Here is a 19,653-nt window from a genome sequence, read left to right as displayed (position 1 = left end):
CACTCTTATTTTTCTACACCAAAACTGTAATCTCATTTTACAAGGGGAACAGTGCTTACATGTACAATATTTCTGTGACATAAAAAAGTGAAAATTTTCAAGGGCAAAGCTGAACTCATAGCATTCTAAATACTGTTTATAGCCAACCCCACTTTCAGAGATACCTACCTCTCCAATTTCCATCAAAGGTTCATTCATATCCACCCCTCCATAACCATACTGAAGATCAGCTTCAGTCAATTTGTTCTTCTTAATAAACTGTGTGTTGAGGTACCTATAGAAAAAAGGATATCCTCATCAAAACAGGCACAAATAAAAGGCTTTTTAAATTAAGATCAGAATTGTGGAATGTGTTTCGCATCACAAAATATATAACCTCCTTAAACCAATGCCACGGCTATTTGTAGAAAAATGTTACAATACAAATGACATTGAAAGAATTTTCATCACATTAAAACAGTGGTGTTGGTAACAGAGATCAAACAGGAACCTGAAATATCACTGTCAGCATTTTCTTTGTGAGCAATATACTTGTGTAAGAATCCAATCTTTCAACATGCTCTGCTTATACATACATACATGCGTTCCATATACATACATATATGTGCAAAATATCAACTTTTAACTTAAAAGCATTTCCTTCTACCTGTACTGTTTATTGTTCTGTGTTTCTCTCAAACTGAAATGCAGAAGAACTGCTCATTTTAATAGGGCAAACTTTTGTCTGTTATGATCCCTTACTCAGGTCATGGTAGCTAGCTAACAGCCAGATTACAAATTTTAAAGAGAAGAATTTTCAGAAATTATTTTAAGTAACAGCTATAAAGAACAAATGCTATAAATGCTATTTTAAAATTCAGTATTTACTACTGTATGCATAGTTTTTATAAAGAACACAGAATGGATTCTGTGCAAGACCTGCTAAAACATCCCTCTTGACTCTTAGTATTCCCACAGAACAAATATCGTAACATTTTTAAATGGAACCATTCTTTCCTTTCCCAGATAATTGGGAAAAAAAATAAAATATATATTTCCCAACTACACTTACAATATTTCTTATAATAAAAATGTTTAAATAAGGCAACTGAGAAGGTTTTTTAAATTTCTGATCTAACCAGGAGTTTTGAGATGCTCAGTTTCAGGCATTGAAAAGAACCAGATTACTGATGCACTTTGAGAGATTCAGGCTTCAGAGGCTGCACCAGACCAGAGGTGTCTGAACACTCTTGACATGAAGGCAAAAGCCAAGCAAAGGAGAGAAGGAGGAACACACTGTGAAATCCTGTGAACTTGAAAGAATTTAGGACACCACAGAGTCCAAAGAAGGAAGACTTGTCATAGTGCAGTGATGAAAAATTGGAGTACAGCAGCCACTTTCAGACTCTTACTGTAACCTGTGCTACCATGGATACCAACCATGAACTGTAAATGCAGATTTCTCTAGAAGGCTCCAGGCCTCCAGGTCACACAAAACCTGTGAGGACATTAGGAACACCTCAAACACCAGCCCTAAGCAGGCTCCTTGGTGGCATTTTCCCATATTCTCCCATGTGAACAAAGCCAACAGCTGCCAATCTGCTTTTTCTCATTAAACTTGCTAAAAAGCAAAGTCCTGCACTCCCCTCACTTACTCTCCCTTGCATCAGTACATACAGAGTAGCATGTAAAACTAAAAATTGCTATATCATATGCTGGTATTATATAAATATTTTAAAGACAAAATGGAACAAAGCAAAAGCTGCACCATGTGTGTTTAGTTTTCAGGATTTTATTATGAAAAATCGTAACAGTTGGGGTGGTTTTTTTGGTTTTTTGTTGTTTTTTTTTTTTTAATGACCTAATTTCAATTTACTGGATAAGGAAACTTTCCCAATCACTTGAAATAAAGTACACAGACTGGACACTTGAAATAAAGTACACAGACTGGATTTTTTTAAAGTACCTGTGAAACCAGTTACAGCACCAAGACACTGGTAAGGCCTAATGTCCACCATTGGCTTTATCGATTATTTACTTATTTATTATTATTTATCTATTTATATGAAGAAGTTTTCTTCAGTGTTCCTTATTGCATCAGTTTTATCACCTTGGTTTAGTCAAGCACATGTGGGATTTTCATTTTCAAACTGAACCAGATTTGTTTTCCTAGCAAAATGCACCAAGGAGGATAGGTTAAAAAAAAACCAAACCAAAATCAACACTGAAGAAAGAAAAGATATAACTCATTTTCCAATTACATGATTGATCTCACATTTAAGGAATTTTGCTCAAAAGTGTCTCACATTTGAGCAGTGTTTCAAATATTGCCTACCAGGTTAGAAGCAGAGATGCAAGCCTAATTAAATTTTAAGGGAATCTATTTGAAAATAATTTTCAGATTACCACCTGTAGACATTAATCAATTTTCATTGCAGGAAGAATTATCCAAACTACAGCCTGGGATACAATAGAGCCAACTAAATTATGGTACTTTTTTCAGAGCAGGCATGCAATAAGAAAAGAACTCCAACTGATTCCTAAAAGGTAAAATATCCTAAAGCTTTGACTCAAACCATGCTGGTTCAACTGCAAACTGCAGTACAGTGCCATCCTTGTAGAACTCCCAGGATTATGAGCTTATACACTGCAGGGTTGATTAGCACCAACACATTTAGCACTGCAACATCAAGCAGAATAAATTAGTAATGAAAGAACTTTAGGAACCGTCTTGGATACTTACCTGTTGATGCATTATTCCTTTTTGCTCATGTTCTGCTACCATAACTATATTCTCTCCAAAATTAACCTGAGGCATATTCATCTATTGCTCTCTCAACACTCTTCAACTTAACCTGCAGATCATGTTAAATTTCATGTTAATTTCAACGGTTTAACAACTCTTTTGCAAAGCTTACCTGTATAAACAGTCCATATAGTCTGCCCCTTTGCTATACTCTTCCCAGTATCTGTGATACATAACCAGTACTTGTTCTTCAGCTTCCAGAACTCTCTGTGAAGGCACACACACCCCACACACCAGAATTAGTATGAAAATAGCACACATACTTAGGAAGTTATCATGGGATTACAATTTTGGAATAGTATTTGCATATTCAGAATTGTGGCAATGACCAAAATAACACATCTTAATACTACCAAGTTTTGGTAAGCCAGCTAGAACACCTGGACTTGCTTTATTTTGCATTTAAAAACAGCAATCTGTCTACTGAATTATTTTGTATTGATCTTTTCAGAAGTACCTGCTTGAATAAATCTGGCTCACATTCTCACATCACACTGGTGGGATAACTCACAGAACCTTCCTCTGACTGACACAGATCAGTTTTATATTCACCCAGCTACATGCACTGCACACTGGAAGAATTGACTATAACCATTTAAAACCACTATGTCTTACTGGATAAACAAGTCCTCATACTTACCAAGAATGACAGAATAAAACAAGTTTAACAAAGCACAGATACATGTAAATGAAAAAAAAAAAGCTTTAAAGTTTTTCAAATCTAGGCCCAAATCTTTTGAAATTTAAGCAAATCATCATCTAAAAAGCTACTGAACTTCTCAAAATAGATTCATACTTCAGAGAAGTTCAACAATTTAGACTAATGAGTATGATTGGAGAGGGGGGACAAGATCCTAGGAATTCAACTTTAACTCTCTCTAGAATAATTTTAAAATCTGGCTCAAGAAGCAAAGAGGCCCATGCAAAAAAATGCAAAAAAGGGTAAAAAAATTATGAAAGAAGAAAGCTGGCAGATAAAACAGAATTGAGAATGCTTTCCTCTGCTGTATGCATTTTGCAAAGGTTTTAAATTTAAAAACCTGATGTATGCTTTCTGCTACTTCTCAAAACTTCCACAGTGCTGGCACCTGCCTGATTATCCTAAGTGAGCTCATTCAGCTCACTAAATAAATGAGGAAGAAATTATTTGGCAGAGTTCTCTGCTAGTTTAGTGAATCGATTTAGTCTATAAGAGTGCCAGAATTATCCTCTCTGTAACCAGTGGAACTGCCCATTAAGACACCAGTCTATCTTGTCAAATACTCAGTACCTAAGCATGAGGCCATTTAGCAGCACTATGCACAATTTGCAATGCTTTGCCCCCTATAAAGACACTAAAGACTGATAAGCACCTTATTTAAATCTACTTCTCTTTTTACTGATCTAGATCGAGGCACCATTCATCTGTCCTATCTACTAAACATGATGAATCATAATTCTAACAAAATTTGCTGTCTTAGCTGATGAAACAGAAGCTACCTCACAGCTATACAGACATACAAATATTGTTGTCATAATAAATAATTTGCCATTATTTCCTCTCCTCCCAAGTGTTTGTGTTATGTCTCACATATTTCAGAAGGTTTTTGTTTATTTTTTAAGAGCATATACAATCAGTTTCCAAGACACTAGAGCAGATACATTTCTGTTGAAACAGAAGGCTAATGACAAACTACAGAATGTTTGCAAAATGAAGATGTTTCTCTAACTTGTCTGATTATAAGCATTCAATGTAAAAGAAAGAACTTGCTTTTCAAGCCAATGAATGTATTACACAAACCATAACTGTTGGCTTAGAAAGAAAATTATTTCTTTGTGTTGCATATCAATAGGTATCTATAATACCTGCCTGCATTTGTGTACATGTTGTGACATGTGTTACATATTTCATATATACAAACTGTGTCTCTGCAACTCTGTCACCTGTGATTTAGTCTCATAAAGACCTACAAAAAGTCAAAAAAAGAATCAGGATATCAGGAACTGTACAGGTTACCTTGTGCAAATGGCGTACATGATTCTCCAAAAAAATTTTAGTCTCAGTATAAAGTCTCTCTCCAAGAGGTTCAGGATAGGCCACACACAAAGCATAAATGTCTCTGGGCTCAAAGTCAAGGTTTGTAATAAAGTGTGAAAACACAGCAACAAAGTTTATGATTAAAAGAACCCTTTCTTCTCCACACATGTAGTTTAGGTTTTGGGGTTTTTTTACATCAAGCAAAAAAGATAAAATTAATCATTTTCTGAAATTATTGTAAGTATTGGCTTGTGTAAAATCCAAGTTTACAGCATCAATATTAAATAGTGAATGCTGAGGCAATGTTAGAGCTAAGATCTTGATAGCCCCATACTGATGTGGCTTCTACCCTTTATTTGCCATGTATAATACACAATAATCTCAAGGTCCAAAGCAGCTTTCAGGCACCATTCTTCTGCATTTGCAGCCAACATGAACTGAAACTCTTCTCATATAATGGAAAGAAGCACTAATTAGATTAAGAACATGATTAGTCAAGTACAGAGCAGAGCAAACACACAGTGAAGCTGACTTCAAGTTTTCCTTCCTGGAGTCCAAAATAACTTACTGTCCCTGCATTTTGCCCTGACCTCCACAGGTAAAACAATTTCAGGGGACACTGAAAATTAAATAATCACAATGGTGGTGTGGATAAAACAAAGTCTGTATTCTTTTTAACCATTATTATCATTTCAGTAATCCTGTTTAGATCACAGCCACAAAAAACAGTTGTGCATGATAATTTAAACGGGCAGCAGCAACCTGCTAAGCCACCCTTAAGATGGTTTTGTCCCTAAACTACCTTGCAGAGCTACACTTTTGTTTTTTATCAAGTTTTAAGAGTAATTTGAGGAAGAGAAATTATGACTGAGAACTTTGCTTTCAGAAAAGTCAAGCAAGGATTAGGTCAAGCTTCATATAAACAACTGTGGGAAATAAACTAATTCTGCAAAAATTACTTTAAAACATGGCTTAAGCACTAAGCCTAGGCACCTTATAAAGCCAGCCATAGTAGAAATCAATAATTTAGTATATCACTGCAATCAAGGGAAGACACAAGATCTTTCCTCTAGCCTACCCTAAAAAGCACATGCCTGTGTGAAAGGAGGTAGAAGACAGTTGAAGAGTCACCGGCTTAATCTACAGAACAGTGTCAAGCTCTCATCACACAGCCTGTCCAAATGCACATTTCATTCTTTATATAGAATTACTACTCAAAGCAAAGAAGATTCTGATGTAGGAGAACTAATTAGGAAAAAACCCTTTATCTGGCAACTGGAATCTGAGACCCCAACCAGAATCTAAATTAGAGTACATTATTTCCCTCATATAGATCATCTTTGCTAGAATTCTCCTCAGAACAGCAAAAAGTGTTAAATGGAAACACTGTGAAACATAATGGGCAACATCCCCAGCTTTGTAACAGTAGCTACCATTGCACTACACCAGCATGCAAAGTAATGACCACTAAAATATCAAAACAAATTTAAACCGTGAAGAATGAAATATTCTATGAAAGAGATTGTAAAGAATAATTGGTTTTCACACCTTCCCCTCCCCAACAAATTTTCTCAGTCTAAGGATGGTGAGTAGTCAAATGCATCCTAAATAGAATTCAAGCCACAAGCCTCTTCATTATGCAAAGGTATTTTTGAGAAATTAAACTCAGAATTAGAAATCTTAATAATTTGCTCACAAGCAAAGGGGATATGACTTGTTTCTCTTTTGATCCACAACTACACTACCTGAAACACCACAACCTACAGATCTCTACAACAAGAACAGCTTACAAATTTAGAGGAAATAGGCAGTCTTCACCACAGCAGCACAAGAATATAGCAATTACAGTTTATTTGATGAAAGCACCAAACAAATCTCTCTGATTTTATCTTGTGAACAAGTTTCTTAGTTTTAATAATCCTAATTAAGAATGAAAAGGGTACCCCTACTCCTTCATGAAAATGCACATCTTCCAAACATGCCTTTCCTTATTCCAGCAAACAAATTTCCTTACAAATGAAGAAAGCTGAATCTAGTACTCTTTCTTGACATTTGCCACTGTGCTTAATATCAGCAGATGCACAAACTAAGAGCTTAATCACAGAAGCACTAGAGCAGGCACCTAACCCTCCTATGTAAATCAAATACTACTGGCTGGATATCAAGTTTCTCTAGAATTATACAAAAGAAAGCTATCATGAGACTGGAATATATCTGACTGAAGCAAAACTGTTCTTTCTTGCTCAATTTGTACTTGTTTCTTTATGCATTTTATCTCTGAGTCCAGAATCCAAATTTCAGTGTCATATTCAAAGTGTTGTGACTCTCTTAACAAAAAAAAAAAAAAAAAAATCTCTGAAAAAAAATCTCACTGATCATCACTGGTATTTTACTCCATAAACTTAAAGCACATTTTTCCTGTGCTGCTGTCCAACAGAACAACAGGAAGAAGCCTTTACTGTTCAATAATTTATCTTTAATGGTGGAAGCCATCTGTGCTTCCAGTTCAGCATGCAGTTTTGCAGGGTGAGAAAGGCCAGAGGAAGCTGCAGCCAAAGTGCTGCCTAGGGGCCTTCACTCTTATTGAGAACAAGAACATCAAAACCCTTCTGTGACCCTGAAGTGCTTTGGTAGTTGCTATTTGAGAGGTATAACGCAGCAATGGGAAACTGAAGCACTTCCAAACTAAGAAGGAACAACAACAAAATTACTATCAACAAGAAAATGCTATAGCCAAGACTATAAAAACTCACAAATATTGTCCTTGGAGTTAAAAAAAAAGCACGTAGTTAAGACTTCTCTAGGCAACCACTGTAGAGCTTTGGGAAAATTTCTATTCATCAATCTTCTGTAACAGAACCAAAATTTGTAGAGAATTTCAGGACTTAGTCAGAAAGAACCACGACCATACGAACTCTATTTACTCTTCCTTCTCAACCAGTTGTTTTTAAAGATAAATGTTTAAGTTTTGGTTCATCATAGGGTCCTTGCAAAACAATTCATCAGAGGAGGGAGAACAAATTTGGAGAAAAAATGGTGAAAAAAAGCAGATGGCCATGTTGCATACTTTTAAAATAATTCTGTTTGAAGTACAGCTGTCTCTGGGTACTGTTGATCTTATGTTAACTTCTGGGTAGAAATCCCAAGACAACAACAGGAAGAGTTTGATGTTCTACCTGTTCAAAAAAGTTCTAGTTAAAAGGCAGTTACCAAAGCACAGAGGAACTACCCACTACTCTCTAACCAAGCCTTAACCTAAAAAGCACTCCTGTGCCTGCAGAGCAGCCTTGGAAGTGATACAATGTATTCCCAACACCACCTCCAACAGAGACATAACTGTCACTCATTTACCAGACAATGAAACAAGTTCGTACACATTTCTTTCTGCAGAGAATCTTAAAAGGAAATCTGAAGGTCAAAGGTGGATCAGGATGACTCACATTTTAAATAAAGTGACATATGGTCTTTCAGGTGATCTTTTCCAGAAGATTTTAACTCTTACACCATTGTGGTTCCCAGCTCATTGCCATTCTAGCATTTCCAGTATGAGGTAAAACGTTTATTTAAAGATAACCCATGTTCAACAACAAAATTACCATAAGTTACAAAGGAAACACTATGCTCAAAACAAACAAGTTCTGGGGAACTAGTGGGGCAAAAATTAGTTCTAGAAGAGGAGTATGTGCAGTACAAGCCTGTCATCCCTAAAATACAGTCAGCTTCCATACTCCACTGGATCTCAGCTGCCCCAAACAGCACAAGGGAAAGCTAACACTTCTTAGAATACACTGCTGCAGACTGAAACAGTGATTGCTTGCTCTATCTTATCCTTTGTTTCCACATCACCCTGTTGACTATATAGTACAAAGATCAACTGATACTATAATCAATGAAATAACCTGTATGGGTTTTATTGAAATAATTTCCCATCTTTCTATTGTGCTGACTCAAGCAATAAGAAAAAGAGTTAAAAGAACATTTCCTTTAGAATTGCTGTAGATGTTTAGAAACACTACTCCAATTAAAATTAGTTTAAGAGAGAATAAAAAGTCAACAGGGAACAAAATGACGTATTATTAAATGCCAATTTTTTAGAATATGCTTAAAGTCTTCTTTATGTATAAAACCTGGAAAAAGCTTTTATTCCAGCTGTATAGAACTACCAGTTCCACCAAATTGTTGAGCACTCATTGAGCAGCTTGTGTTAAAACAGAAAATTTGGTTATAGAAAGCAGAAATAGTGAACAACCAACACTCAAGCTGGAAGTGGCACAAACTCCTTGGGCCATTCAGCCACAGCCAAAAAGCCAAAAGGCTCCTGCCTGTGCCAAACCAGGCACTAATAGTGCCACTTTCCAAGGAAAGTAATTAAGAGATGATACTAAGTAAGGTCTTAAGAGTTACATGCCAAATGATTATTCCAAGACTGCTTCCTAAGTCTGCTATTCATAAGCAATCCTTTTCTGATGTTCAATCAACTGGACTAAATCCCAAAAGAGGATCAACAGCAAACTTGTGTGCAAGGTCTCCACATAAGAAGCTGTAACCAAAACAGTGTGACAAGGAATCAACACAACATCTCCTGCAAGAATTCTTATTTTATATTCAAATCTGTTTTAAATATCTTTGTTTCAATGTTTAAAGTTTTAAGCTGCAGAATTTAACACTTGATAAAGACTGAATTATGTAATCCTCAAAAACTGCTTAGCAAGAATGACTGTAAAACAACTTCTCAGCATGTATAGTACCCACCTAATTAGTTCAATTTTTTTTTTTTAATTCTGGAGTCATTTGAACTTTAATTCAGTACAAGGTGACAGGTCATGCTCCCAGAAATTAATTACAAAGTTTTTAAATGAAAGAGCTCTTTAGGATTATTACACCACAAAACATCACAAGAACTAGGAGCTATGTCCATATACACATACACATGTTCAAAACACAGGCACATGGGAAAGCAATTCTGAGAAATAGTTAACATGGTCAGGATGAGATGAGACTTTGGAGCCAAGCCCCTGTCCACAGAATAAGCTTATCTTGTAAAAACTTATGTCTAAGGATCTTCTCAGGTGCTTCTTTTTTCACCCACAAGAATTAATAAATCAATAATAAATCTAAACTATTCTTCCCCCTTGCAATTAAACCAAAATGTGACCAATCCCTGCAGAAGAGGTGCAAAGCCTCCTAAAATTCTCTAATTATTCACCATGATGTAATGGCTAATGAATATATAGACACAAGCCACAGAATAACTGGTTAGAAACATAATACTTCTTTTAAAAGAAGTTCACTGAAACTTAAATCTTGCAAAATATTACATGTAAAACACAAACCTTTCCACTACAACAATGTATGTACAGCTGTGACTTGAACAGCAACACCATATGAATGCAGAAAGAGTAGTTATTCTGAAATATAGCTCAACTCTCATGAGTAACAAGGCAGTAACAGTGGAGGAAAAGGAAGAAGGCTTTTTAATAAATCCTTGCTGTGGAAATGTCTAGTATGGTAGTTATCAGTACAGTTAGAAATGCAAAGAAGAGAGAGAAATCTTTACACAGAACACCCTCATCATCCCCCACATCCCAAATTTAAAGATGTGCACCCTGTCTTGGGTATTTCCCTGGCCACACACAAACACTTGGACATACAAGAAAACCTCATTGTCAGAATAGGGGACACTCAATACCTGTAAGAACAGCTTTAGCATAAGCTAAGTATTAAAGCTACCAGAAGTGACTAAAACTGAGACAAGTTTACTTTTTATCAGCATGGTGATTTTCACATAGATTACTTCCCAAATATGCAGAATTTCCCATCCCTTTCAACTTATTCACAGTCCTAATAACAGGTGCAGCCTAACAACAAGCTGCTCAAGATCACTGTTATATAACACAGGTTTACTCTGGGCTAAACACATCACACAAACACGTTCAGTCAGATTTTTCACTTAAAGGATACGAGAAGCGATCGTTCCACGTTGCTCTTTCAACATAATCCAACATCACAACAGCTTTAATCGTTGTTAGAAGTTTGTTCCATGTTTCATCAAAGTCAACTACTCGTGGTTTCAAGGACATTGTGGGGCTTTAGTGTTAATCTGTAGAAGAATTAAACATGTCAGAAAACATTGCACAATCATTAAAAAAATATACACTTCCTTTGAATTTTTCAATTTAAACTTTGTACACAGGTGCACCACTATGATAGAGTGACACAAAGAACACCCACCCCCTCCAAAATGAAGCTACAATCCCTCATTTTTAATGCTTTGGAATGGAACATTAATGTTCCATAGGCATAAGTAGTTTATAACATAACACCAACTAATCTAAGAGTATCATGCTTTGTGAAGTTCATTATCTCACCAAACTATTCATTTAAGAATGTAACACGAAGAAAACAACTTTCCTGTAAATTTTGATTTGTTGACTTTTATTCCAAGACTGTTTCAACTGTATCTAAGAAAATTTGGGGTAAGAACAAACTAAACTGTTACCAGAGTATCTGAAATTCCCACTCAGTTTGCAGCCTATGTTCACCTCAGGCTTTCAAGAGACATTTTTGGTGTTACATTTGAAAAGCCACAAAACCCGAAAGCTTTGATTGGGATGTGAAAAAGAAAACACAGGGCAATATGCAGAGCTTGTGCACAGCTTACTGGACTGTGCAGCAGGACAGTGACATCTTTCCAGTAAGATATGCCTTGAAGACACAGAAGCTTTGCTACTAATATCCTATCAAAATCAGCAAATTTATTGAAAAAAAAAAAAACCAAAAAAGACCACCCAATCAACATTAACTTATCTAAATAAAACTATGGGGAAAAATAAGGTGATTTTAAAAAGACAACTGTGAAGGCCTTATTTCCACTAATCTAGAAAGGACCTGATGTGTGACATTCCATGTACAGAGCAAGCCTAGCTCCTGCTCAGAAACATGATATTGTAAGACTACAATAAAAAGCGGAAATACTTCTGTTTCTATTTCAAACAGATGGACAAGTGACTCTTGTCTTTCCCAAATTTCAAGGTCAGAAGGGAAAGTAGAAAGCTAGTGACAGACTTTGAGCATAGAGGCAGGCCTCACTAAGGGAAAGAATCAAATGTCATGCTAAAAAACTATTTAGCAACCAGCTTAGTACCTTAACCACTACCAGCTCTCACAGGATATACCACTTCTCAGTTTAAGAAAAAAGCAGTAAAATCAGATGCAACTTTTAGCATGCAGGCATACAACCCACCCCTCTAACTAACTAAGCTCCTCAACTGCTGTAAATGTTGTGATATTTGTAACATGGTTATCAATTCAATCCAGACATGTCGGCAGGAGCTTACACAGAAAAATCAGTGAGAAGTGGCAAAGCAAAGACTCACCAAAGAAAGTAAGCTGAAAAACACACTGGTTCACAGAAATGTGACCTTAGCAGAGGCAGACAACAGCTCCCTTCCAGGATGGGAGAGGGGGAAGTGGTAATCTTCAAAAAGCCCTAATACCCCTCTTATGGGAAACACGAGAGCATTTCCAGCTGGCTCCAAGAAAAAATAATCATGGTCCACAAAAGACATTAACCATCATAATAAGTGCTTGTGGTAACGAAGCTGTACTTGTGCTACATTAGAAGTTGCTGTCTTGGAAACACATGTGGTACACCCAAGGTAAAAGAGCCCTTTCTTCAAAGACAAGCAAAACCGAGGGGAAGAAGGAAGGGAGAAGAAAAAGTCCTCCCCACAGCATATCCCAATGTCATTAATCAGTGTCACCGTGTTCAGGATGATTAAAACCAATACTGTGTAAAGCATCCACATGGTCATCCAAGTAGTCTGGAGTTAAATAGTTTAAGATAACTGTTACTTGGCATTCTCTTACAACTTTTATGGAAATAAAAATTTAAATGTGTTTTACAGGCATTTAAACAAGTATGGTGTAACTTTTACTGTAAGACACTGGGTTTTTTGGAGTATGCTGTGCTCCAGTGTCAGCAAATGTTTTGTATTGATCATGGTAAGAACTACAGGAGGGCAGAATATCTACCCTAGGGTTTAGACTATTAGAGCGTGGGGAGCCATACCTGTTTGATAAGCCCTAAGGTAAACAGATGTTATTGAAACATATTTACTCGGCATGATAATGAAAGGATGCTGGTTCTATAGCCTCATTCTTTAAAATACACCACTGTCATACTGCAAATATTTGTTCACACAAACAAACATAGTATTCTGTCCAGCATCAAAGAACGCCCCAAATTTCCAAGCTATTTAACCCCCTCGATCAGCAGCATCACAAGCCCGTGGCGGGTGCGCAGCCACAGGCAGGAGCACTGGCGTCAAACAGGTGACCGGTGCCGCCCGCCCCCGCCCGGTGCCCGCTCCCACCCTCTCCCTCCACCAAAACAAAAGCGAAACTGGCGGAGGGCGCAGCCAGCGGATAACGAGCGGCCCCGCCGGAGAGGCCGCACCGCGCCCTCGCCGCCGGGCAAGGGCAGGACCCGGGGCAGGACGCGGCGGGCGGACGGGCGGGCGCTGCCGCTCAGGCACGGCCGGGGATGGGGCCCGGGGCGGGGGCCAGCGGCGGCCCCGGGGCCGGAGGGGGGCAGGGCCCGATCGCCCCCGCGCACACCCGGCGGGGTCGGGACCGCCACCTCCCCGCGAGCGCCGCGCTCCCTCCCCTCAGCGCTGCGGCCGGGCCGGGCCGGGCGAGGGCGTTACCTGGCGGCCCGGGGCCCGAGTCAGCGACCCCCGCCCGGCCTCCCTCGCTCCTGCCCTCGGCCGCGGTCGCTGCCCCGTTCCGTCCTCACAGCGCTGCCATTACCCAAAGCCGCTCGCGCCCCGCCCCTCCGCCGGCGCCGCCACTGCCGGGGTCGGGGCGCGGCCCCACGGCCCCGCTCGGTGCTGTCGCCGCCGCGCCGCCGCCGCCTCACCCGCGGAGCCGCCACCCCCGCGTTCTCCCGGCCGGGCTCTTCCCGCCGGCCGCAGGATGAGCTGGGGCCGACGGGTCTCGGCGCTCAGTCACTTTCCGATCGCACCCTCCCCCGCCGGAGCAGCGGGGTTTGGTACGGCCCGCACTGTACGGCGAGCGCGGGCGGCCGCACTTCCCAGCGGCGGGGCGGTCGTAGCGCACGCGTCACTCCGCCTCCATGGCGGGACTGTTCTCGTCCCGCGCCTTCCCGACATGGAGTCGCGGGGCGCGGGGGCTGGAACGGGCCTCTCCCGCGGGCGCGGCGTTCCCGGGCTTCGTGTCAGCAGCTCGCCGTTACCTCAGAAGGTGGAAGTGTCCCCGTCCCGCCGCCGCCCCCAGCAGGGAATATCCCCAGCTCCCTGCTCCGGTGCGGGACGCCCCGGGCAGCGCCCCGGCCCCGGCTGCCTCGGCAGAGCGGCCGCCGTCCCCGCGCGGGCCCCGGCGGAAAGAAAAGGGCAACACAGAGTTGTTGGGTGGGAGTAACAAAGTAGAGTCGCTGTGGAGACCAAGTAGCCGGGCGGCCTCACGTGCCCCGGGCGCACGTGCGCGCTGTGGGAGCCGCCGGCACCGCAATCGCCCGGCGGGCACCGAGCCGGGCCCGGGAGATCGCAACTGGGCACAGCAGCTCTGCTTCAAAAAACAAACAATAAAAAAGGGATCCACTTAAAGGACATCGTGCACTCTACGTAGGAGACAATAGTCTTCTGGAAAACAGATATTTATTTCTGAAAATTCTCTATTGTTCAAAACTCACGTCAAAATAATTGCTTTCCCTGTTTTCAAATCAAGCCCTTGCCCATTTCATTTCCAGTACTTGCAGCTTTATCATTAAGCCTTAATGCTTTCCTTTGTGTTCTCTTTTTAAATGTATTGGTCTCCTTCTAGACATTTTAAACAGCGCTTCAACTTCCTCTGTTTTCACCCTAAACCCCTTTGGTTTTCTATTCTGCTAGTTTAACAGAAACTAGCAGAGTTTAAAGCTCTTCTATTTGCTGGGGGGAGGTAGGTTGTAACTAAGCTTTTGGGTGCTTGTTATTTTCTGCAAGTGTTGAATTGTATCTGCGGCACTTTTTCATTTTTTTAAGAACTGGAGGCTCTTTTTTAGTGGTAGTATTAGTCACAAGCTTGTGAGTTAAACTCTTAGAAGTTCAAATATATGGTGGCACAATTTAATAATGCTATTTAAACCTGCTGTGTGAATGTATTAATTGTACAAGATCAGATATCACAAGTTAGATGGCCGTTAATGAAAAACATCCTTATCTATACACTACCCAAACATTACCCAGTACATATTTTGTAAATTTCTGTTATATGAGGAAGTTTAGTCCTGAGTTAACTGTTATAAACTGGAAACAGATACAGGAAAGGAGGTATTTTTCAAAATTAATATTTGGGTTCAGCCTGGAAGAATCATGTAGCAATTTCCTGAAATTATGAATATTCACAATAAGCACAGACTTTAATTAGGTACCAAATCTGCAACTATTCTGCACATTCTGTTCTACAAGGCTGCAGTTGAGGAAGCACAATTAGGGAGTCACAATTCAGAGGAAGAACATGAGTATTTGTTACTGCTGTTATGTAAGGTATTTAAAAACTGTTCTTGGATTTTAATGTATTTAGGAAATATCAATTTAAATGCATTTAGGAAATAACAGAGAAATATTTAGGAATTCCAGAGAATGACCACCTGAAAGCACAGAACAGGGCATTGCAGGAGTCAGATGAGCAAGCTGAGAGCATTTCTCTGTGTGTTCATAAGGTCATCTCACCACTCCCACAGTGCTGCCTGTGCTTCCAAAAGAACAAAGGTTCTCATACAGTCTATTAAGAAATAATGATAATGTATCTGCCAAGAGCAAGACTAGAACTTGTGTGTATGCACCAATGTTTTTGTGAGTGGATACATGATTTATGACTCAGTGAGTTCAGTTCAGTGCTAGCTCTGTGGTGGGGCTGTTCCTACCTGCTGAAGCCCAGATGTTGGTAATCTGAATTAATCTGCTGTGTCCCCAAAACAGCCAGCAATGAAAATTGCCATTTGGCAAAGCATGAGCAATTAACGTGGCACCCTCAGCTACCTCAGCCATGTCTTGATGCATTTCTAGATGACAGCAGATGTGCAAACTGCTTTAAATCCTGTTTGACCAAGGCTTAGTGCTGTCTTTCAGCAGTTGTAGATAGAGAAAACAAAGATAGGGGACAGATGGAAATTCTGGAAGTTTTCGCAGGATAGTCCTATGGAGAAGTCAACTTCTTCCCAGTAAATTCTTACCAGTTCTTTATATATTGTTGATAACAGTAGTGAGTGACATAAGTTATTTTCTACTACATGCATATGCCATCTTACATCTTTGCCACCAAATATACAAATTTATGTTTCTCTGATTACATCTGCTATCAAGTCTGCTCACTGTCCTAACCAGTGTTGCAGTATTTCCTGAGATCCCCTGTTGTTTATATGCGGTTGTTTTCTCTTATCTGATACTTCTGTGTCTCTGTCTGTTTGCATTAACTTGTTTTCTCTTATGTAATTAATTCCTTTGGAAGGAGCTGTCTATTTTGTTTATGTTGATGCTACATCTAACACTGCATTATTCTGGTACAGAATTAGGAATCCCACAGTCCTATGGTAATACAGTGTATTAAATGTGCCACTATAGCACCTACTGCTTTATTTAAAAGCTGGTTTAGACTGCAGTCTGAACTGATACTGAGTATCCACATTCCCCCACCGCCACCATGTCACTTGCAAATGCCTTTCATGTTACTATCTGCTCTTCTTGTCTCTGATTTAAAATCCTATTTTAAGAGTAACATATTTATTAGCCTTTTTCAAGTAGAAAATGAGAATATTGACTGGATTATTTATGTTATATTCATGTTATATTCAATTTTTACTAGATGAGTTAGTCTGCATTATTGATGCAGATAATACAATTTTTTAAAATAATATTTTGCTTCTGAAAACAAGATAAATGAAAGCAGGAATGGACCTTTATTTCATTATAGCTATTTTTAATCTAGACTTTCATTGTGGGTATTTCTCTTTCATGTGGTAACATGCAAAATATATGTATAAATGGAACAAATCTTTTGTGATTATAAAAATACGCAGTAATTAAGTATTATTCTTGTATATTTTTAAAGTTTATGAAGAATTTAAAATGTATGATTATTTAATCTGCTTTAACCCCTGTAATTTTCATTAAGAAGCAGACGCTCACTGCGCTCCTGGCCACAAGATGGCAGCACGGAATAGATACAAAATAGCAGTTCAAGAGTTTCAACTTACTCAACCTACAACAAAACTAACAAAACCCACACCTTTTTGTCCATGAAATAGGAAAAGTAACAAAAGTTGAACTCTCCCAAACAAAATTTATTAGTTAGCCATCAAGTGTTTTGTTAAACTCCCAGATTTATTCTATCCTTCCCCAGGATTCCTTGGAAAAAAATTTGCAAATGTAATTTTTTCCCCATCTATTTTTAAAAAGGGGCCACAATTTATTTTCATGTCATTGAAGCTAAGAAAGTAAACTATCTGTCTGAACGAATCTAGTTAGTTTTCTTTCCTTTTTTTTCCAAAAAAAAATGCTGAAAAAATATTCTGCAACATTATTGACAAGCAAAATTGTGCATTTAGAATTTGTATTTAGAGATCAATGAGCTGCCAAGACTTTATGATGCAGTAACTGAGCCTAAATGATTCCACTTACAGGAATTTTCAGATATTAAACAGCTTTATATATGAAGTATCAAAAGAGTAAAAGATTTTGGAGCTTTTGTGTGTTTCGTTACAATGTTGTAAATCCTTTCTGCTCAGTAAGTGCATCCAATGCCAATGGCTCAGGTACTTGCTATGGGCTGGGTGAATCAAATATAACAATTTCTCAACAAACAAGCAACCTGGCATATAAGAGGTTTCTGTTCATTTTTTTTAATCTAAGCATTTGGGGAAAGAATGTAGAAAGCTTCTAAAGAAGCTGTTAGGTGGCTTTATTTTCTGAATTGTTAAAAATGAAGGAGTCCTGGCTGAGACACCATTTGACTGGGTTTGAGTTAATTACTGGGATTTTGCTTTCAGGTTTAATTTGAATATGAAACTACTCCTGAAATTTACTCTAGTAAATAAGTTGGTTTGTAGTTTTCCTGTTTTAGCTTATATGCACAAAATCCCAAAGCTAGTACAAGTTAGGAAAGGGTGGTGACAGAGCTGAGGACATGGAAATGTTCAAACATCATCACTTACCCCTGCTGGTGGAAATGGGAGAGAGAGAGAGAGGGAGAGAGCCATGAGAGGATGCTGCACACAAGGGAAGGGAAGCTGCAGTTCCAAGGAAGTTCTGTTACATCTACCAGGTCATGAGCCAGGAATATATTTGCTTATAGTACCAGCAGTGAACCAAGCAATTTTATTCTAAATGTCTTTCCTTCCCTTTTGATTCAGAAATTATGCAATAATTTTCAGAAAATGGTTCAAGTCCCTTTTTAGCTGTGGCTTTTTATAAAAGGCTCATAGATCATGTGCACGACTGTACAATCATTGTTAAGAATCACAGTGAAATAATCCTTTCATGGAGATGCAGCAACACAGTGCAAAGACACTGCTCAATACCTCGAGTCCTGTGTCCAGTTCTGGGCCTGCCACTTCAAGAAAGACATTGAGGTGCTGGAGCTGTCTGGAGAAGGGGAATGAAGCTGGTGAAGTGCACAGAAAATGTCATATGAGGATGCAGCTGGGACAGCTGGGGTGTTTGGCTTTGAGGAGTCTCAGGGGAGATCTTATTTCTCTCTACAACTCCTTGCAAGGAGGTTATAGCCAGGTGGGGGTCAACCTCTTTTCCCAGGCAACCAGACAGGAGGAGAGGAAGTGGCCTCAAGCTGTGATTGGAGATGTTCAGGCTGGACATCTGGAAGAATTTCTTCACTGGAAGGGTTGTCAGCCATTGGAGGTGTTCAGGGAGGTGGTGCACTCACCATCCTGGCAGGTGCTCAAGAAACAATTGGATGTGGCACTTAGTGCTGTGGTTTATTTGACAAGGGGGTGCTCAGCCACAGGTTGGACTCCATCACCTTGGAGGCCTTTTCCAGCCTCAATGAATTTATAATCCTATGATTTAATGAGCAGATACTGTGAGAGGAAGGCAGCAGCTGCTTTTTGTTTGCTAGGCATAATGTTTTGGAGACAACAGTCATGTAAATCTTGAGTGGTTCTACCACCATACTAAAAATGGTAGCATACAGCTCTTTGGCATCTGTGTGCAGTACATATAAATATACACAAAAAAGAAAGAAAACCACCTGAACTTGGTGACTGCAGAACCGCTAGTGATGATAACTCTTAGGCAACATAATGCTGAATTTGCAGAGCTGTTATTTCCAGAAAAAAAACAAAAGGGAAAAAGAGCAAATAGTATCTGTCTCTGCTAAAATGTGATAAATGGGACATGTCTAGTGTCCATTTCTAACATGTCATTTTCCAAATTAAACTTGGCATCGTTCCATTTCCTTGGGTTTTCTTGTGAAATTATTTTATAAAAGTATATCTATTTGTCTTTCAAATGATCCAGTAAAAAGCATATTTCATACTTAATGGAGATGGAAACCTCCTGTAATGTGCAAAAGTACTAGACGAATAGAATGACAAAAACCAGCTCATAAATAAATCAGCTGGCAAAATAGCATAATCAAAGAGATAAATTAGTTGAGCTAGCATTTGATGAAAGATATACCCTTTTCAGAAAAATATGTTTCTTTAGCCATTTATCTGCATCACTGATAGATTAAAAACTAACAAGTCTTGACATGAAAGAAATACAGAAGCTCTCTCACATAAACACATTGCAAATAGCCTATCTTGTGTTATACAGAATACTCTTCTATTTAG

General features: G+C 39.1%; 1 protein-coding gene across 4 annotated transcripts in view; it reads right to left on the bottom strand.

Moving 5' to 3' along the window:
• The window catches only part of CUL2 (cullin 2), a 41,119-nt gene extending 26,920 nt beyond the window's left edge, over positions 1–14,199 (bottom strand). The window contains exons 1-5 of one of the 4 annotated variants that reach the window (XM_074557340.1): positions 14,059–14,199; positions 10,764–10,902; positions 4,782–4,884; positions 2,898–2,992; positions 169–274 (exon numbers count right to left, since the gene is read on the bottom strand). In XM_074557340.1, coding sequence (XP_074413441.1) covers positions 169–274; positions 2,898–2,992; positions 4,782–4,884; positions 10,764–10,882 — 423 coding nt within the window. In that variant the 5' untranslated portion in view covers positions 10,883–10,902; positions 14,059–14,199. Of the gene's footprint in view, positions 1–168; positions 275–2,897; positions 2,993–4,781; positions 4,885–10,763; positions 10,903–13,510; positions 13,863–14,058 lie in introns of those variants that run through there. The other 3 variants (XM_074557288.1, XM_074557228.1, XM_005480376.4) reach the window with 3 other exon arrangements.
• Between the last annotated feature and the right edge of the window lie 5,454 nt (positions 14,200–19,653).

The sequence above is a fragment of the Zonotrichia albicollis genome, chromosome 1 (assembly GCF_047830755.1).
Source record: "Zonotrichia albicollis isolate bZonAlb1 chromosome 1, bZonAlb1.hap1, whole genome shotgun sequence".
NCBI classification, from domain to species: Eukaryota; Metazoa; Chordata; class Aves; order Passeriformes; family Passerellidae; genus Zonotrichia; species Zonotrichia albicollis.
The sequence above is the reverse complement of the archived record's forward strand: the minus strand, read 5'-3'. Positions and strand labels throughout refer to the sequence as shown.